The sequence below is a fragment of the Panthera tigris genome, chromosome C2, assembly GCF_018350195.1.
Source record: "Panthera tigris isolate Pti1 chromosome C2, P.tigris_Pti1_mat1.1, whole genome shotgun sequence".
Taxonomy (NCBI): domain Eukaryota; kingdom Metazoa; phylum Chordata; class Mammalia; order Carnivora; family Felidae; genus Panthera; species Panthera tigris.
Window position 1 is genome coordinate 30,671,801 of NC_056668.1, and position 22,476 is coordinate 30,694,276.

At 35.8% G+C, this 22,476-nt stretch overlaps 1 protein-coding gene across 1 annotated transcript in view; it reads left to right on the top strand.

Moving 5' to 3' along the window:
- The window catches only part of ROBO2 (roundabout guidance receptor 2), a 600,254-nt gene that overhangs the window by 536,627 nt on the left and 41,151 nt on the right, over nucleotides 1-22,476 (top strand). Inside the window, exons 20-23 of the mRNA XM_042998321.1 lie at nucleotides 5,015-5,057; nucleotides 6,480-6,607; nucleotides 12,650-12,931; nucleotides 18,876-19,032. Of these exons, the coding sequence (XP_042854255.1) occupies nucleotides 5,015-5,057; nucleotides 6,480-6,607; nucleotides 12,650-12,931; nucleotides 18,876-19,032 (610 nt within the window). The remainder of the gene's footprint in view (nucleotides 1-5,014; nucleotides 5,058-6,479; nucleotides 6,608-12,649; nucleotides 12,932-18,875; nucleotides 19,033-22,476) is intronic.

Below are 22,476 nucleotides of genomic sequence, written 5' to 3' on the forward strand. Positions count from 1 at the left end.
CCGTTCCTGGTAAAGATTCACACTTATTTCAAATTTATCTCTGGTAAGCACAAAGTTATTACACTGTGATTATCAAAATCATGACTAGAGCCAAATTTTCCAACGACCTCTCTTTCCCTCCCTCTTGCTTTTAAATTCAAGGAAGTTCAACATCTTTTTGAAACGAAAGCCAAATCAAATCAGAAGAAATAGCTTGCAATTTTCTGTGGCATTTATTTTTCCCCCCTCTGGAAAGAAAGAAGGAAAGAAAGAAAGAAAGAAAGAAAGAAAGAAAGAAAGAAAGAAAGAAAGAAAAAGAGGAAAGAAGGAAGGAAGGGAGGGAGCAGGGGAGGAAGGAAGGAAGAAAGAGAGAAAGGGAGGGAGGAAAGGAGAAAAGAAAGAAGGAGGATGGGGGGAGGAAAGAAGGAAGAAAGAAAGAAAATGAAAAAAGACGAGGAGAAAAATGCAAATCAAAACACCATATATGACTTCTATTTGTGAGTTCTAATTGCTTGTCCTTATTTCTAGTCTACTTTTCATTTCATGGTCTAATGCAACAAAGTTACTTTTGGTCTACTTTTCAAGATGGAACAAATCCAGAAGTTTGGAGTATGTGGTAAAAAGGAAACTTGAATATTTGTCATAATATTTTTTTTCTTTCTTTACAAAGATAACTAATCAAACATTTTATAGTTAGAGTTTCTTTTTCTTTTTTTCTTTTTTTTTTTTTTTTTTGGTTTGTTTTTTGGGTTTCTTTTGTCATGGAAGCATACAAAATAGAGAATTTTCATGTAGACCAAATTCTGCTTCTGGACCATTTTAAGTTGGTCATGCATTTATATAATGTCCTGTTTATTTTTGCCTTTGTACAGTTCGTATGCAGAGGTGCAAAGATAAGAGTCTGTTTGGAATATTTTGCCAAAAGAGGTCTAGAAACATTTGAAAACGTATTTTAATAATGACTGGAACACAAATTGAAAATGGATATGTCCTAAATGCTTTGAAATTTAAATATATTTTACTCACAACATTTAGCATAGAGTCCTTAGCATAGACTCCATTCTCTAACACGTCTTTAATTTAACCTTGGTGATATTTCCCCAGTATTCTATGTGTTAAAATACATATAACATAAAAGATACTATTTTGACTATATTTAAGTATACAGAGTGGTATCATTAAAAACACTCATGATGTGCGATCATCACCACCATCCACCTCCAAATTTTTTTCATCTTCAAATTGAAACTTTATACCCTGTAAATAATAACACCCCATTCCCCCTCCACTGCTCTAATCCCTGGAAATCACCTTTCTACTTCCTGTCTATGATTTTGGCTGCTCCAACTTCCTCCTATTAGTGGAATCATATAGTACTTGCCTTTTTGTGACTGATTTATATCACTTAGCATAATGTCCTCAAGTTCACCCAGGTTTTAGCATGTCAGAATTCTCTCCTTTCTTATAGCTGGATTGTATGTATATAAAACCACTTTTCTTATCTATTCATCCATCTATGGACATTTTGATTGCTTCCAAGTTTTACCTATTGTGAATAACAGTACTATGGACATGGGTCTACAAATATCTTTTGAGACCTTGCTTTCAGTTATTTCAGGTATATACTCAGAAATGGAATTGTTGGATCATATGGTAATTTTATATTTTTAAATTTTGAGGAGCCACCCGTTCCAATTTCACTACAGTTCCAATTTCTCTCCTTGCCGAGACTTGGTATTTATTGTGTCTTGCATAGTAGCCATCCTGATGGATATGAAGTAGTGTCTCATTGTAATTTTGATTTTTATTTCCCTGATATTCAGTGATGCTGAGCATCCTTTCAGGGCTTAGTGGCCATTTGAATGCTCTCTGTTCGGTAAAATTTTGAGTGTGGCCTTATAACTTTAAAATTCATATTTTATGAAGAATTTACCAGTAGTATATAAAAGTGCAATTTAATTTTTGGGCCTCTGCTTCAGTTGCCTTTTTTTTCCCTCTAATATCACTTATTGCTCTAACAATAACGGAAAGTTTGGATGGGGACGAAGGAGCATCTAAATTAGGAAAAATACTTAGCTTGTTTCCACAGATCTTTGAAATAGCACATTTTGAGGTGTAGCCTATCAGTGCCTGCTTATTTGCATATTCACAATGATATTCACAACATTATCTTAACTCTCTTTTAGTAGAGTAAAACATTCACTTGATAGCCCATTAAAAAAAAAACCACATAACTAGAAAGTCACATCACATGGAAAAAAGCTAAGTAGCTGTACTGTTTTCACATTTTGTGTGCACATTTTTTTCCTTAATCAGGACTTTATTTAATATCTCCAGTGCTCAATATTTTCTTTATCAATTGTTTCAAATTAATCCTTTTTTTGTTTTTGTTAAAGGCGGTTATTAATGGGACCCAATGTGGTATGGGCCACTGCTGATTCTTGTCTCCCATCACTTAAGCGAGCTTGTCAGGAAATAGAGTGGCGATCAGTGTCCTTTCATCTTCTCTGAGGAGATGTCCAAAGCCAGTTCTGGGCAGATGCAAAGGATATGTCAGGACTGTTTTGTAATGAACTTGAGATGTTACCTGAAAAATTGAGGAGGCAATGTAGTTCAGGTGCCAACAAGATGTTTCTGAAGTCCTGACAGACCCTGGGAATCATGATCATGATCATGTCACCTAATTATGATGTTGTGAGAGATATGTCCTTGGATGACCTTAAGGAAGGGACTGGGGAACTGAATTTGAAAATTGACAAAATTTAAAGAGCAATCATATTTCATAGCAAAAACTTGAGGAAAAATGAATTATGGAGAGATTATTCAAATTAAAATGATTTACTGTCTGTATATTTTAAGTGACAATATAGGCTCTATGTATTTAAGATATGAATCAATTCTTGGGGGGAATAATGTCCCCTAACATTATGACTCAGTCAGTTGAGCATTTGACTCTTGATTTCAGCTCAGGTCATGATCCCAGGGTCTAGGGATCAAGCCCCACACTGGGCTCCACACTGAGCATGGAGCCTGCTTAAGTTTCTTCTTTTTCTCCCTCTGTCCCTGTCCCCTACTAGTGCTCTCTCTGTCTACCAAATTAAAATATATATATACATATATGTATATATATATATATATATACGTGTATATACATATATGTATATACATACATATATGTATGTATATATATACGTGTATATACATATATGTATATACATACATATATGTATGTATATATATACATATATATATATACATATATATGTGTGTATATATACATACATATATGTATGTATATACATATATATGAATCAATTCATAAACTTTTATTTTTACATTTACTCATTAGGAAATCGTGGTAAATATAATTTGTAGATTCCAAATATGGGATATACTGGATTCACATCTATGCAATGTTTTTTTTTTCTTAGTTTTTTTTTTAAAGTTTCTAGTGTTTATTTAAATTCCAGTTATTTAACATGCAATGTAATATTAGTTTCAGTTGTACCATATAGTGATCCAATACTTCCATATGATACCTGGTGCTCAGCAGAGCAAGTGCCCTCCTTAATCCCCATAACCTATTTCCCCCTTCCTCCCACCCACCTCCCCTCTGGTAGCCATCAGTTTTTTTCTTCATCCCCAGGAATGGGTTTAGCTGATCTATGTTCATTTTAGTCAGAATTGCCATTTTGCAATCCATAAACTAAACAGCAAAATTTTTCCATGATCTTAGAGTTAACTCTTTGAGAGGCAAAATTTGATCCATGCCAATGTGAAACTATTTATAGATTTTATCCCACTAATCATGAATATTTGTATTTTATTGCAAACATATTTTAAAAAAACCTTTGAATAGAGTTTTTGTCTTAGATCCTCTCTGTAGAATGCATTATATTACCTTTCTGAAATCTGAAACATTTTGAATACCAAATATGTTTGGCTTTTCAAAGGTTTTGGAAAAGAAATGATGGATCCTAACTGATATTTACATTCTTTGGCCAATCCTTGAAACCCATTTTTATGTTGATAGCTTTGTGGAATGGAATCTAGTGTCTGGAGGGAGTAGATTCTCCAGCTTTAATTCTATGGGATGCTTGTTGGTGTGACTAATAAGTTCAAGAGTTTTATAAAGGACTTAAGTTTTTACAATTATTACATACAATTTAAATAGACTCAGTCTCAAATATTTGAAGATTTTATTTTTTGTGAAGGTTGGATGATAAAACAAAGCACTCAGCGCATTATTCTCTATTAATTATAGTTTATGTCTATTGTAACTGTAGTTGTTCAACTCATAGTGATTAATGGTGTCCTTCAAAGGATCTGTGATGATGAGGAATATGTCGTCAATCAATACCTGTTTATCTTTTTCACTGGCAGAATATTATTGCCTGTTTGAACTATTTTGTTTCTTTCTAAAAGTTTTTTAAGTTTTATTCATTTTTCAGGAACAGAGAGAGACAGAATGTGAGGCGGGGAGGGGCAGAGAAAGAGGGAGACACTGAATCTGAAGCAGGCTCCAGGCTCTGAGCTGTCAGCACAGACCCCAACGCAGGGCTCGAACTCACAGACCATGAGATCATGACCTAAGCTGAAGTAGGACACAACCAACTAAGCCACCCAGGCGCCCCATGAATGATTTTGCTTCAATTTCTATTATGTGCATTTTATGTTGTGCCTTCTAATTAGGACACCCACATATTAAGATTAAAAGTCATGGTTTGATAATCCCCCATTAATGCATGTAATCTTCCACTGCCACTATATATTCCAGTTGTAACAGTTTTTGACCTCTAAGTACAAATTGCCCTTTTGACTTAACCATACAATTGGCTTGAAGTATTTTTAGATGTCTTATTAAACGATGGCTTTGCCCTGGGCCAAACCACTGCTTCTTATTCTCTGTATGATTATGTTACTTATATTTTGTTACAATCCCAGAGGCCTCAGCCCTAAAGTAAGGACCAGTATGTAGCTGTTATTAATTGTAATTAATATTGACTACTTGTGTGTGTCTTTCTTTTGTTAACAGTTACATTTCAAAGAGGAGATGGAGGACTAATGAGCAATGGGAGGTATGCTAAGAAGATTCTTTCTTCTTCTTAGTTTAATCAGGACTGAGAACGCTATAGTAAAGGCTATTATTGTAATAAACGATCACTTACAAGTCTGAGAATTCTAGGAGGAATTAAATGGCTTACCACAAGGTTTAATGATCTATCTGTTGTGCACTTTAGAGGAATCAAGTCCAGATGTTTCATATCTCCCAGATGCCCCTGAAGAAATTAGTAGTAAATATCACAAGGAATGTGTTCATTTGTTAGCAGGATGTTTATTGCATTAATTAGACATTAGCAAATGAAGTTGCTGTTGTTTAAGACTCCTTATTGGCTCTCACTAAATTGCTGTGAGTGAACAATTACACATAATCGATCACAAAGTAAATGATTCATGGATGATGAATAGGCTGTAGATTGATAGGACTGGATTCCACAACTTTGGATACTCAATTGAAATTGATAAAAGCTGATAACAAACCCATATATCCTCATCTATTTTCCCTTTGCCAATATGGAGATTGTAATTAGGCTCTGGTAATAACTTCCAATCTCCCATTTAATCAATATTTTAGCAAAAAGAGATTAGGTCTAATGAGAGCTAGTGCATGTAGCAAGTAAGCAGTGGGATCTTCTTATTGCGGTTTCCATAGAAACACATGTTTCTCTTAGGGACTGCACAGAAATGGTCTATCAAAAATAAAGTACAATGATTATAGATGTTGCTGTTTCTTTGTAAATATGCTAATAATCTGGAAAGGAATCGGATTCCCATCTTTTATATCAAAAATAGGAATTCTTTATTAAATACGATGTGAGGGAAGTTTTTCTCGTAGTCTCTACTCACATGCTGGATGAGATCACAGTGAATCTTTAATTACCTTAAAGATCTTTCCTATACCCCTAATATTTTGCAATTTGGAGAATTTGGAAATGTGCTATTGATGGAACAATATAAATACTGTTCATTAATTTTCTTCAAGTTCTTTGCCTCTAAATCAAGCGTGAGGGCTCATAACAGGGATTACAGCCTACGGGGGACAGATAAATATGGGGGCTGCAGGAATCGAGGAAGCAATAGCCCAAAGTCCTGGAAATGGCTGATACTGAGCAGTCACTCTGAGCAATTGTTCCCTGGAGGTGCCAATTTATCATCAAACCTTGTTTCAGGATCCTGCTATGTTGCCAATTCCCACCAGTTTCAGGGCAGACAACTAAATTCATTTGGATGTCAGCAGAATCCCAGGCAGAATGCTTCTGCTTCTACTGACAGGCTATATATAGTCTTAACCACTGAATTTCCTTAATTCTCGAGAACCTACACATTTTCATTTGAAGTGAATTAAAAGCTTCCTCAATTCTTTAATCTTGTGCATGAGACAAGTGTCCAAATCTTTCATTGAGCTCCATGGGTTGATTTCCCTTTAATTTCTGTTTTAGCCGTCCTGGTCTTCTAAATGCTGGTGATCCCAGTTATCCATGGCTTGCAGATTCGTGGCCAGCCACGAGTTTACCAGTAAACAATAGCAATAGTGGCCCGAATGAGATTGGGAATTTTGGACGTGGAGGTAAGTTGTGCTATTCAAAATGTTGTCATTTGTTTTCTTGGCTTTCCTAAGTGTTTTTAAAAAAAAATTTGGGGGGGCACCTGGGTGGCTCAGTCGGTTGAGCATCCGACTTCAGCTAGGGTCATGATCTCACGGTCCGTGAGTTCGAGCCCCGTGTCAGGCTCTGTGCCGACAGCTCAGAGCCTGGAGCCTATTTTGGATTCTGTGTCTCCCTCTCTCTCTGCCCCTCCCCCGTTCATGCTCTGTCTCAAAAATAAACGTTAACAAATTTAAAAAAAATTTTAACATTTATTTGTTTTTTTGAGACAGAGAGAGACAGAGCATGAACGGGGGAGGGGCAGAGAGAGAGGGAGACACAGAATCCAAAATAGGCTCCAGGCTCTGAGCTGTCGGCACAGAGCCTGACACGGGGCTCGAACTCACGGACCGTGAGATCATGACCCTAGCTGAAGTCGGATGCTCAACCGACTGAGCCACTAAGGCGCTCCTCCTAAGTGTTTTTAAAAGCATGTACTAGAGAATATTGAATAAAACTAAGCTTTAAGGAAGTCATTACTAACCACAATGACAATATTCATAATACATTTTGTTTTTAGGACTATTCATACACAATTAGTGAAATCAGGAACTATGCTGCTAACTGGAAATTAGGATTTTGAACTAGTCATTTCAGTTCTCTACATGTCATTCAACATAGATTTATTAAGTATGTCCTGTGTTCCTGCCACTATGGCAGATATTAAAAATAAAATACCAATATAAAGAGAGATGGTCCTTATCCTCACATGATATATCTTATAGAGTAGACAGTTCTTGAGAGTTGACATGTTGAGAGATAACTTAAATCTAGTTCTATCATTGTTAACGAGTGGCCCAAATAAAAGACAAAAAGGTGCTAAGTAGCTCATATGCTAAGGTCTTCAAAATTTGTTGCCACGATCCTCTCTGTAGGTCTTTATAAGGAGGCAGAATTTGACCTACTATAAATAATTCCAGCCTCCCTACTGCTACCTTTTCATCCATTCAAAAGGAGAGTGGTGGGTTTAGAGAAAGATGAGACAAGAGAAGTCTGTGGTCTCAGTGTTTAGTTTGGCAGAAATAATTGACTTTTCCATTGGTGGAAAGTTCTGTAGATAGTAAATGCACTGGAGCTGCCTTGCCAGTACCCAGCATGAGAAAGCTGCCCACTGGGAGTAAGAAAGTTCTATGAATGGAGTGTTGTTTAAGTTGACATCTGAAGGAGGGGTAGAGATTAGTCAGAATTGTGGGAAAAATGTGTAGAGAGGAAACAACCATTTGAGGTTTATAAATAAGAAAGACATAGACTTAGTTGACAAAGGAATGAATTTCCTAGTGAATATAAAGTAGTAGGCAGCAGAAGTGGTAAAAAACAAACAAACAAACAAACAACAACAACAACAAAAATACAGAGAGACAGATAACAGAGGGCCTTCTAAGTCACAGAGAGACTTTAAACTTTGTCCAAAAGGTAGTCAGAAGGCATCAATGAATTTGTAAGAGGAGAATGCTAGGATCCAAGTACAGTGTTAAGTCATCCAGCCTTCTGCTGAGTGATGAGTGGAGTTAGGGTAGAAAATGGAGTGATTAATTAGGAAAGGGGTGCTATGAGCCAAGAAAGTGTGGCTCAATCTGCTAGAGGATTTCTACACATCTAGGTGGAATTAATGCTGGACCCAGGGCTAGGCTAAACTATTATAGGCTTCAGAGGGGGACTTCACAGACATGAGTGCATAAACATACTGACTTAGAAGAATAATTATGGGTACTGGCATTTTCTCTTCACAGATGGAATGCCAATGCATGCTTGAATATAATTAAAATAGTATTTCAAATAATAAAGCTACTAATTATTGCATAAGTCGGCATTCTGTCAATACCAACTTTAAGAAAGGGAGCCTTTTCTCATTCTTCAAATAAAATACAGACAATAACAATCCCCGTGTCATAGGTATATAATAAGGATTAAATGGGTGATTACATATACAGGTTTAGCACAAAGCGTGACATACAAGCAGTGCCCACCATCAGTGTAGTAAATAAGAAAATTAAAAAAAATATATTGTTGTATGACTTCTTAGCTTCTGTAACCACCCCATTTAGGATTCTTACTCGCCAAAGCCTCTGAAAATGGCTGTCTCCCCTAGTGACCAAACTCTGAACCCTGCAATTACAGGCTATGACTTTTCCATGAGTGGGTTCTATGTCTGAGCATCTCCTCACCAGGAGAGCAGATGACTCCTGTCTACCTTACCCAGAATGATTTTGTAAAAAAAAAAAAAAAAAAAAAAAATTCTGTTCTGAAAGTTTTTATCTATCAAGGATTAGATGCCTCTTTTACTTACTATATTTGTAGGTGATTAGTGCACCATTCTCTCTTTACATCAACAAATGAATGCCTAAAGGTGGAAAATATGTTTTGTTTTGTTTTTGTTTTTTCAGTTTGTAGCAGGCTACACTAACATCTAAAATGTCTCAGTCTAATTTAGTCAAAGGATACATTTATAGATTTTCAAGGTTTATCTTCCATATCCACCTCATTTTTATGAAATATTTCACAGGTGAACATCAAGGCCAAGACGAAGTTTTTGCAAGGTTTACTCTGTTTCCTTTCAGTGTGATAGGTATTTTAAGCATTTACTGTGTACCAGGAGTAGGTAGGATTTTTTGTACATTTTATTTCATTTTCTTTGCATAATAAATGTGTGGCATAGACAATAGATAATCATATTTACACTTTAAAGGCCAAGAAACTAAGGTTTATCAAAATGAATAACTTCAGATCTAGGTATAGAATATAGGTCTAACACATTTTAAAGTCTACATTCTTTTGTATGCACTGTTCTGCAATTCTCAAGGTGGGATTCACATGTATGATTGTACAACTATGTTCACTTAAAAGAATTATTGTGGATACTGACATTTCCCTTTTAAGAATGGAATACTAATACATGATGAAATGTAATGAAAATAGTATTTTGAAAAATAAAGTTACTAATTATTGCATCAGTCTGCATTTTGTCAATACAAACTATAAAATATTAATTTAATCATTTAGGGGGTGCTTACTCTCTGCAAAACACTAGGTGATGAATTTATGGAAATTCAGACATAAATCCCATATGTTCCTGTTCCTAAGTATCTTACAATACCAGGAAGGAGATAGTCATGTATGCAAGTGTACCAGGCCAAAAGGAAAAAATGCATGGATCACTAAGGTGCTAAAAGCTGAGAAATGAATCATGACTGATTCCACCTGGAGGAAAGGGTTTCTGTAATTCATAGGTTTCAAACTCCACCGTTAACAAGTGCAAGTCAGCCTAAAGCACTCAGGAAAGGTAGATGTCAGCTGTAAGAAATGGAAAATGGAAGGTCCTGCCTAACGATGGAAGCACGGATTCATGTCCTATCTTTTAGAGGAAGGGTGGTCCAGAGTTCCAAACCAGCTGATATTATAGGATGCTTCCCTACATCCAGATATTCATCTATAGTCTTCCAATATTTCAACGTTTGAATATAATTCGATGATTTTTTGAAAATGTAAGAGTGATCAAATAATATTTGAAGGAAATCTGCAGCCCCCAAATCAATAGAGAAGCACTTAGACTTGAAGCCTGGCTAATTTCATCCAGCGGGGAGAAAGATTCTATTTCTAGCACTTCAGCTTTAGTTGTTGCAGAATAACATTCTATAGGTTTAGATCCTCACACAACTTTTTTTTCCATGTTTAAACATTTGAGCATGCAACCATTTCAAAAACTTGTAGTTAACCTGGCTCACAGTCTAAGTACAAAGTTTTGGAAGGTCTCAAGTTCAAGGTTTTGGGGAATTGGGGTCCATGCCGGAGAAACCTGGCTATCCAGTTAATATTATCAATGAACAGTGTGAGAGGTGGCAGAAACAACACTCTGAAAATGTCTGCAGAGTGAAGGATCTATTTTCATAATTTTGATATATTACTAAATATGAAATGTCTTTGAGAATGAAAATGATATTGACATTTGAGAATGAAGTACACTTTTTCATTATCAAATTTCCTAGTTATAAGTGAAAGCAAGAAGGGAAAAAATAGTTAAGGGATCTGGAAATCAAAAAACAATTTTACTTGCTTGTACAACTTCGTGAAATATTATATATTGAATATCTTTAATAAATCCACTGATATGCATTTAAAATATTTACTTCAATAAAGTATATATCCACATCATTGTAAAGCAAGTTGGAATTCCAGACTTCTGAAAGACCTAAATTATACAGTGCACAAAATGCATTATAAATGTCTTATTCCTGGGGTGACTGGGTGGCTCAGTTGGTTAATCATCCAACTCTCAGTTTCAGCTCAGGTCATGATTTCACAGTTCATGGTTCAGGACCCACATGGGGCTCTGCTCTGGAAACTCAGAGCCTGCTTGGGATTCTCTGTCTCCTCTCTTTATGCCCCTCCCCTGCTCATGCTCTCTCAAAAATAAACTTAAAATACATACATACATACATACATACATACATACATGTCTTGTTGCCATTGCTAAAGAAGATAATTTTTAGCTTTAAAAATTATCATTATTATTTTTTAAATGTTTGTTTTTATTATTTTGAGAGAGAGACAGAGAGTGTCCAAGCAGGAGAGGGGCATAGAGAAGGGGGGAGAAAGAATCCCAAGCAGGCTCTGTGGTGACAGATGCAGAGCCCGTTGCAGAGCTCGATCTCACGAACTGTGAGATTGTGACCAAAATCAAGAGTCAGACACTCAACTGACTGAGCCACTCAGGTGCCCCCCAAATTATTATTTTTATAAGAATCTTTGTTTCAAGTACTATTAGGTATCATCAAATCTAAAAATTTTAGGATATTTTGACTAAATATCTACTTCCACTTTTTCTTGTGATGATATTTTAGTTTTGGTGCAACAATAGTTAGGTTTATTACTTAATATTACACTACTATAACTAGTTGAAAATTTCCTATAATTGAAGAAATCAAGTGGGTTGATGACCCAAAGTCCTATGAAGTGTGGCTTTCAGAACATAGATTATTAAGGAACATACTATAACTAGATTCACTTTTAACTCTACATGATTGAAAATCTGCCATTTAGTATTATTGTTGTTGTTGTTGTTGTTTTAATTTTAGTATCTTTCTTCTTTAAAAAAGGAAAAATTAGAGCTCAGGAGAGAGATGGCACTTCTGAACCAGAAAGCATCGTGTAAAGATAATTCAGCACACCAAAAGATAAATGGACTGATTGATATTCAGTGTTGTTACTAAAATTTCATTTTATTCCTGCTGTATTAAAACTTGAAACTGTAATTCTCCACTTCTAAGAGTTAGTAGTATAAATTAAACTCACTGAGAGTTAGTAGCATAAATTAAACTCACTGATCACTCAGATTGCTTTTCCTATAGTTCAATCCTGCTGTATTGTGAAAATGACTTATTCATGAAAATTTTCCTTTGTCATAAAAAAAAAAAGACTGCCATCAGTTCCACTCCATACTAGAAATGTGAAACCAAATCAGATAAACAGCAAGTTGGGATTTTAGAAAAATGCATCCCATCGTTGCTTGTCTAGTATAATTTTGGGAAATTTTGCGTCTATTCAGCACTTATATTCTATATCTTTTGGGGTAAAGTGGAAAAAGATGTTTTCATCCACAATTTGTAGAATCACTTTTATCATCGCTTCCGTAAAGAGCTGACGACTCCATTGGTTCTAAAAGCCCTATGCACAACCGAAAGCATTTTTCTGTAGTGAAATATCCCAAACATCTCATTCATGGTTGAAGAAGATGGGGGAAGGGATGTGTTAAGCAGTGAGACGTGAAGGGCGAGCGCTAGGCCTGCCTGTCACTGAGGCTGATAGCTTGGCGACGGTTGTACATCATCTCCCCTTCATTGGCTCATAAAGCCCATCTCAGCTGAAATGCAAACGTGCGGCGTGACACATTTATTTTTCATCCTCAATCCTGATAGTTTGGGGCTTCCTGCGCATCATTAAATTGTTTCATTTCCCTATGTTCACCACAGATGTGCTGCCACCAGTTCCAGGCCAAGGGGATAAAACAGCAACAATGCTCTCAGATGGAGCCATTTATAGCAGCATTGACTTCACGACCAAAACCACTTACAACAGTTCCAGCCAGATAACACAGGCTACCCCATATGCCACAACACAGATCTTGCATTCCAATAGCATACATGAATTGGCCGTCGATCTGCCTGACCCACAATGGAAAAGCTCGATTCAGCAAAAAACAGATCTGATGGGATTTGGTTATTCTCTACCTGATCAGAACAAAGGTAACAATGGTGAGTCAGGTTCCTATTACCCGAGGAGTTATCTTCACATCATTTGTGCATGAGATAGAAATTAGTATTTGTTGTTCAGTTTAGTGGCTCATTACCAGGTTCACCACCTAAACTAAAAAAAATATTATCGGCATGTATTCAGTACCTTGCACAATCCCTACCACCACCACCGCCACCGTCACTGCCACCACACTCCAACACCAATCGGTTTCATCCGTTTAGCTCTTTTTCAATAGAGTGATCAGTAATCCATCTCAACTTCCATTAGGCAGGATAGAGGAAACATTCCTCCACTGTCCCACGACATCTGCTTCTGAATTGCTAACTGCATGTTCTGCATGGGCTTGTGCTGTGAACTAATCACATGATGCCACTATGACCTCTGCCCTTTAACCCTTAGCCTTACTTTACATCCCTGACTACCGATTGGCTGAGGGATTGTCTAATAGAATGCCACACAACCAGTCACAGGATTTCAGCACCACCAGCTCTCACAACAGCTCAGAGAGGAGTGGCAGTCTCTCAGGTTGGTCTCATCACAGTAAGGAGAAATATTTGTTTGTCACCAGCATATGACCTGTGTTCCTAACAACCGTGAAGAAATACTGAATCACAACTCACTGTCAGGCATTTATCTTTCAAATGACAATCGCAGTGTATCCTAATGAAATCATGCTTTGGGAAGGGGCGGGGGAATAAAAATCACTGTCACTATGTACTAAGGGTACAACACCATATTTACTCAAAAATAGTGTATCATTTTACCATTATTTAGGAAAGAGCAGATGAGTTTGATCTGCCGTAAACCCTACCTAAAAGCCAAGAGAACTTTAAAACAAAAAAAAAGATCATACAGGAAAGTCAGTTCCATGACATGGTCAGCAACGATAAATTCAGCTAAAATGCAAATTGTTTGGGACATTTTTCATAATCCTAAGATTCCAGGGATGGGCCTTTTTATTTTTGGACAATTTTTTCCCAAATATTAGGATTTATTATCTATCGAATGATAGTATTTAGAGTAAGGTGCTTCTACCGTGCTAACCAAGAATGTTAATATCAGACGTTATTCTTCACAATTGATTTCCCCCAAAGATATGATCTTTCATATCGATAATTCTTTTATATAGTAAATGTCAATATCTATCAGAGATATAACAGACAAACTAACAATCTACAATGTAGGCATTGTGTAGCACAAGTCAGGGCCAATTTTCACTGGATAGAAATATATGTCTATTGTAGTGAATAGCACTGATATCCTCCAGGCTCAAGGATCCTCTCGTCTAAAATAAGGAGGTTGTGGTCGACACCCTCTAACTTCCAAGCATATCATGTACACTGTACGACTGATGGCTTTATCTGCACATTTCTATTGTGCGCACCACTACGTTTGCTTATTTTTTCATATTAATGGTATGCCATTTGTTTTTATGAATTTTTTTAATCTACAAGTTCTTAGTAAAGGATTACAGTGTATTATGATATGTCACAAGCTACCAAGCCGTAAAGAGTTAACTCTTCTACATCATTAGGGTAACATTTACTAAATGACTTTTCCTCAGGAGATAGAACCCTTTCAGTCTGAAATGTTAATGCTCTCTCTTCCCTCCACAATGAGGCATTTGCTCTTGGTAGAATTAGATACATTATAGAATCCAGAAAATTTTCAACATCTGTTATGAATTTAAACTGGCTTAGTAATATCGAAGGCTATTTTGAATAACCTTATATGTCATTTATACTGTCATCTATTTATAACGCGTCCCACAATTGTACTGAATAATTAAAAAGTAATGTATCCTAGGCCTATTTCATTCCAGATATGTAAAGTCCCAAGCAGTATACATATTTTAAAAATCTATATATATTAAGCCATGAATTACATAAGACCTTTTGTGAATCTCTCATTAAATATTCTGTATATGTTGATTGACACTGAGTTTTAAAAGTTACCTTTTGAGTAATTGTAAGCAGAACATGATTCACAATAGTGCTTACTGCTTTTTTTAATCCATTAATCTCCTGAGTGACATTTATATATATCTATGAATTATATTAACTACTTCATCTACATTTGAATACAAAATTACTTAAATTGGTGATAGAAAGCATTCTTTAGGAGGTAAGAGTGAAGTGATTATTCCTTTCTAGTTTAGTCCAATTGAGTTTAATCTTACAGAATTTGATTTATTCTTATAATCATAGATATGTTTTCTAAGGCTCAAATTTAAGATCAAACTGCCCTGTGAATATCTAATCATATCATATTATATGATTTTCTTAATTTGTACACAGCAGTGAAATCAATTTAAAATAATCACAATAATAAAGAAAATTGGACATTTCTGAATTATTTCAGTGAATTTCTCATCCTCTTTGAAACACTTTTATAATTTATTCCATACATAAGTTTTGAGCATTTGGGTTAAAAATCTAACCATTAAAAAAATATAAAGGAAAACTCAGATTTCTCAAAACCTATATGAAATCATAATTATATATACACATATATATAGCGCACAATATCAATAGTGGTAATGAAATATTTTTATACACCAGTATTTTTTTAATTATGTGTTTTACTAACTTGAAAATGAGCTACTTTTATAATTTTCTATACAAAGAAGTTACTTGTTCAGCATAAATGTCAGTTTAAATACTTACATTTTGAGTTGAAGAGAAATGGGTCAAATATAGTTGACGGTCTTCAAAATATGTTCTCATAAAACATACTGCAGACAGTTCTCACTTTAAAATGTTTGGGGATCTTCGGTTGCAAGAAACAACAGTGAGCTGTGGTGGCTCGCTTAGCTCAAGGTTTAGATCTTAGATAAATACAATATCCTTAGCCTACATCATATGCCCACCACCAAGCGAAGAGCCCACCTCTTAGCTCATTGATAAAGGAGGACAAAACATATTCTTTTAAATTTGTTTTATGTTTATTTTTGAGAGAGAGAGAGACAGAGCATGAGCGAGGCTGGGGACAGGGATGGTTGGTGCAGAGAGAGGGAGACACAGAATCCGAAGCAGGCTCCAGGCTCTGAACTGTTAGCAAAGAGCCCCATATGGGGCTTGAACTCATAAACTGCGAGATCGTAACCTGAGCTGAAGTCGGATGCTCAACGGACTGAGCCACCCAGCCTCCCCGAGAGGACAAAACATATTGATTCATAGTCCCATCAAGACTCCACACAATGACAGAGCAGAAATTTCCCCTAAGAGGAGAAAGTGGACATTGGATTGAAAGCCCTCACAAATTCCCTCTTTGCATCAGCTTTGTTTCCCCATTTTTTTAATGTTTATTTATTTATTTTGAGTGAGAGACAGAGAGAGTGCAAGCAGGGAAGCAGGGGGAGAGAGATAGACAGAGACAGAGAGAGAGAGAGAAAGAGAGAGAGAGAGAGAGAGAGAGAGAGAGAGAGAAAATCCCAAGCAGGATCTGCACTGTCAGTGCAGAGCCGGACCACCTGGGACTCCATCTCAGGAACCATGAGATCGTGACCTGAGCTCAAGTCAAGAGCCATGTCATGTATCCAACTGACCCACCCAGGTACCTCTCCCCAAACATTTTTAAGTCTGATATTTGGAATAACTGATAATGCCTTTTTTGAACTTGGAAAAGAACTCAGCAGAGTTGGGTTCAGACTCCAGTAATAGTAATTTCTAGTAAAGCTGCTGCATTCTTTTTTTTTTTCCTACTGTGTGAATATGGACCAAATAACACTCAGAAAGAACTCTGTTTCATCATCTATTAACTATTTCATCTACATTTGAATACAAAATTAGTTAAATTGGTGATAGAAAGCATTCTTTTGGAGGTGAAGAGTGAAGTGATTATTCCCTTTCAGTTTAGTCGAATTAAGTTTACTGTTACAGAATTTGCTTCTGGAGATGTAAGAACTTCACTATTTGTGTCATTCAGTTCTGGTGGTGATCATGTAACATTTTCTAAAGTGCCATGAAGTGAAGAGTGAAGGAACCAATGTACACATATAAATATATAAGGAATAAAGGGTGCCCAACTAGGGGAAAAGCCACTAAAAACACATAGCCCGACCCATTCCTCTTTTAATTACTAAAATATAATTCTGAGACTACACAAAAGATATGATCCTGGTTTGTGATTTTGGTGCACGATCAGGAAACAAAGGGTCAAGGCTCATCCATCTTAAACACAAAAATTATAGACTTATATCAAGAAGTATAGACATATTTAAGCAACTTCATTATTTTTATTCTGAGAGTCAGACTATTTCTGGGAGACTCATTGGGGTTGGAGAAGTCGGGCTTGACAAAGGCTGTAGAAATAGGTAGAACCATGTTTGCTCTAAGGCAGAGGCAATGAAATAGAGTAATAATAAGTGGCATTTATTGAGCTTTCTGTACAATCTGAGCCCTTTACATGCTTTGTCTCTTTCAACCCTCAAAATACCCCAAAGAAATAGGAAATTTGTATCTGTTTTACAGATATAAATCAAAGTGATATCTATTGAGTAATTTATACAGATACATGAGAAATGAGTCTTCAACCCCAGATTAAGCTGTTATACTCAAAACAGAAGATACCTGCTGTTCTTTCTCTTAAATACCTCTCCTTTTGCCCAGGACAGGAAGTGAAAGGAAGGAAGAAAGCATTCTGTCTGTAGGGATGAGCTTTTAAATCTGTGCTCATGACATAGGAAACAGACATCCTTCCATCATTGGCAACAGTGTCTCTGCCCAGCTTACCAGCTACATTACCTTCTGACACTCCAATAAGTCATTACTGAATGACATAATTTTCTGAGTTGGCTGATGCCATTAGCTGATCATCAACTAGCTGATGCCAGTTGCTGATGCAGATTAACAGTTGGTTGAAGAAAGGAGATGGAACTTCTGGTACTATGTCTGTCTATTGAGAGCCCTGCTGCAAGTATTTGATGCTCACAACTTTCAGGTCCAGAAAGATGAAGCCCAAGGGGTCAATACCATTATTTTTGGAAATATAACGATAGCCATAGTAGGAGTGAAGAAAGCTACTTGCATTCTATTGAACAACATCCTTTGTTATGCTGCTGCAGAAGTACTTATTCTTACAATCAACCATGACACATCTAGGAAGAAATTTGATTTACTTCAATTTTGGAAGAGTGAAAACTATGACACTATACAGATGATGAATTTGATTTTTATATTTCATTAAGCTCCAGTAATTCCAGATTTGGTTCACACGCTGCCAAGTCATTTTTTGCTCGTGTTTTGTGCATGAACTAATTTGTATTAACAATAGTAGTGAAACTGATCACTGCATTTTCATTAATTTTTCCCCTCTTTTTGGAATTTTAGAAAATGCTGTGCTTAAAACATCTGGGAACTACTCTCACTATAAGCAAAAATAAGTACGCCATTCGTTAGTTTAAAATTCTATAAAACTTCTCATTGTGAAAGATTTATAAGTACCCAGATTATATTTGATTGATTTTTATCAGTCACTTTTGAGAGAAAACTGTACTCTCTTGGATTAATTAGAGTAAATTCTAATGGAAAAGTTTAGCCTGTATCCTTAGACACTGCATTTTCCACTGAGAGAGATTATGCAAAAGAGCATTATGAACGCACTAAAATCTGACATTTGGAAGAATTTGTTATGGCCCGTTATTTTGTCTAACAATGAAAACATAGAGGCAGCAGACATGAATAAATCAATAAGTGTGCTTTTGCTACAGGACCCATGTTTTTGGTTTATTCAGCACTGTAGTTCATGCATTGGGAAAGACACAATATAATGTTGAGTGATTTATAAAAACATTTTCTGATTAGATCAATTCATTGTTTATGGCGTTTAACAAATGTAATATACTCATTGTGGTGTTTCAAAAACATAAATCCATCTTCCCACCCAATGACTGTGTTTCTTCTGATATTTGGTATATCTGAATAGAGGCATTATTACTTGCAGGTGGGAAAGGTGGAAAAAAGAAGAAAACTAAAAACTCTTCTAAACCTCAGAAAAACAATGGATCGACCTGGGCCAATGTTCCTCTACCTCCTCCCCCGGTCCAGCCCCTTCCTGGAACAGAGCTGGAACACTACGCAGTGGAACAGCAAGAAAATGGGTAAAATTGTCTTCTATACCAACAGAATGCCCAGGGCATTCCTCTTCTCTGTATTGTGTTTTCTTTGTCTTTATCTAGGATTCTCTTACTTTTTTCCCTGCCCCCTTCCCACCCTGTTCATTGCCCTCCCCACAACCCCACTTCTGTTGTTTGCACCATCTCTGTATTTTAGCTGATAAATACAACACAGCACATATTGAGAACCTAGAATCCTTGGCTGTCAAGTGCCTTAGATTGTCTGCAATCATGATAATGCAGCCTCCATTTATAATATTGCTTGTTAGTTTGAAAGCAAATGTCCACAGCTCTGTGAACTAAAGAGCCACTCCTGAGCAGGGTTGAAAAGGGAATTAAAATAACCTGCTTCATCATCTCTCACAGCTTTCTAATGACTCGTCTGGCCATAGCAGAGCACCTACTGTTGAGCTCCATCACATGGTGTAATTGTAGAGAATTTAATCATCGGCTTTGATGGGAATTTAAGGGCTGGAACATGAAAGAGGTTCAAGCCACTGCACATTCTGTAACAAAACCTCTCTCAAGTTAGAAAATTTCCTTCAAGGGCCTTTAAATGTGACCAGTTTCCTTTTTCTTTCCCAAATATGTCTCAAGAGTTAGTTCGCCTCTGTTAAGTGTTAATTGAGTTTAAAGCAGAAAGACATTGATACTTTTTATTCTCTAATAAAAGAGCAAGTGAGGAGAAATATACTCAGTCTTTTTTTTTTCTATTTTAATAATTCTAACTGCTCCGTCTTCCTCACAATTCCCAGGTCATTACTGCTTTTGACTGAAACTGAAAAATGCAGAATAAGGCAGCTTTTCTTTTTCCAAGTTTTTTTTTTTTAATTTAAACATATTTAGATATTAAGACACCTCAGTTTATTTGAATAATGTTTTATTCCCTGTCTTGTTTTTTGTAAAGATCACAGCACAAATTTTTTTTGCTTCATTTCCGTTTCTTTTTATTTTTTAAAAGTTTATTTATTTTAAGAGAGTGCGTGTGCTCACATGCATGAAAGAGAGAGAAAGAGAGAGCAGGGGCGGGGCAGACAGTGAGGGAGAGAATCCCAAGAAGGCTCCATGCTTGTCAGCACAGAATTCCAAACAGGGCTCAATCCCACAAACCATGAGATCATGACCTGAGCTGAAATCAAGGGTCGGACACTCACCTGAATAAGCCACTCAGGTGCCCCTTCATATGCCTTTGAAACAGATGCTCTAGTTTCACAATTCCTAGTCTTCTCATACACTTCCTCCAGAAAGAGAGAGAATCTTTAGCAGAACTTGAGGTGGGGCTCGATCTAATGAATCATGAGATCAAGAGTTGAAATCAAGCTCAAATCAAGAGTTGGATGCTAAACTGATTGAGACACCTTAGATGCCCTCCTTTTCTTTCTTTCTTTCTTTTTTAATCTTTTTTTTTAAGTTTATGTATTCATTTTGAGAGAGCTAGAGAAAGAGCACACAAGTGGGGGGTGAACTAGAGAGAGAGAGAGAGAGAGAGAGAGAGAGAGAGAATCCCAAGCAGGCTCTGTGCTGTCTGCACAGAGACTGATGTGGGGCTTGAACTCAGGAACCATAAGATCATGACCTGAGCAAAAATCCAGAGTCAGACACGTAACTGACTAAGCCACCCAGGTGCCCTGTCCTTTTCTTTTTAAATAAGTGCTATCTTAGATAACTCCAGATTGCTATCTTAGATATCTCCAAATTAATTTTCTTAATTGGAACATTCTATGTCACAGCATTTGCTTCCTTCAAAATACCTCATTTACCTTTTCTTGATTGCATAGTACATATATACTACATATATATAAATATATATATATACATTATACACAGAGATGTAGGTAAATATGCATGTACACACACACACACACACACACACACACACACTTATGTATTCATATACATACTTCTCTATATTTTATTCTCTACATCTTTCTCTTCCTCAAAAAGGGCTTTACTTGCTTCTGTAGGATTATAATTCCCATTTATATACATATCATTATTATTTTATATTTTTAAAAAGTTCACATTTGAAATAGGAAATAAATTTTCTCTGACTTTTTAAAAAGTTAAATTTTGCACATGATCTTATGCAATACATATCAATAATGTAAATGTACCCAGGTCACAGGAGCCTGTCAAAGAAAAAAAAAAAAGATGTACTTTCCACAAGAGGAGATTATCCAGGACTCAGGAATCTTCATTTTAAAGGCTGTATTCAGGAAATGGGAAAATAGAATTTGTGAATTGGGAAGAGTAAATAGTACTGACAAACATGGATAAACATAAAATTTTGAACTCAGATCACATGAATATTTTAGATAATTTGAAATCTTTTTTTTTCTTTTCCCACTAAGTCCCCTTAAAAATAGGCTATGATAGCTATTACCCATTGAAATAAAACTATTTGTTCCAAATAAATGCTAAATGTCTCACTTGATTTTACTGCCCAGCAGTAGAATTAGAAATATTCATTTGATGAATGAATTATTACATATTGCCGAAGACTTTTATTTTTTGATATAAATTATTTTCTGAACATCAAGCTATAAAATATATAGGCATTCCTACCCAAATTATTTTAATATTTAGTCAGGGTGTATGATATTATAAAATCTTTTTTTTTGTAAAAATTCTTAAAAAATTTTTTTTAAATGTTTATATATTTTTGAGAGCGCATGAGAGAAATAGTGCAAGTAGGGAAGGGGCAGAGAGAGAGGGAGACACAGAATCCGAGGCAGGCTCCAGCCTCCGAACTGTCAGCACAGGTCCCGACGCGGGGCTCAAACTCTCGAACGTGAGGTCGTGACCTGAGCCGAAGTCGGACACTTAACCGACTAAGCCACCCAGGCATCCCATTTTTGTAAAAGATTGATAAAAATCCACTGGATACTTTAGATGGTAAAGAAATATATATTTTGATTATATCTACTCAAAAGTCTTTGTAGCTTATAGTTTGGTTTTCAAGAACCTTTGAGTTATTTGTGTTAAGTACCTAGTATTTCCTAAAATAAAAATTATCACTCTTAACAAAAATATTCTAAAGTCTAATCTGTCAGTAAACTGACAGCAGAATTCAATTTTCTTATTCCCTGGACTTAATTTTTCAAAGGTTAATATTTCAAAGTTCTTCTTTCAATTGTTGGTGATGACAACACATTTAAAATCAATATGACAAGAGTAAATTAAAATTAGTAGATTAGTGATGACTTTGCCCATTTCTTGATATTCTATTTATACTTTTTTGTTTTCTAATATTGAAAAGGAAAGATTTTTAAAGACTTCCTAGATTATTTTATAATCTGCTATTCGTGATATTAACATTGAACATTTTATAGTGAGTTCTTCTATAGAATTTTTTATGGCTTATTTTGAAATTCATATAGGTTTAAGAGTTTTTATTTTCTTAGGTGTTTTTATTTATTTTGAGAGAGA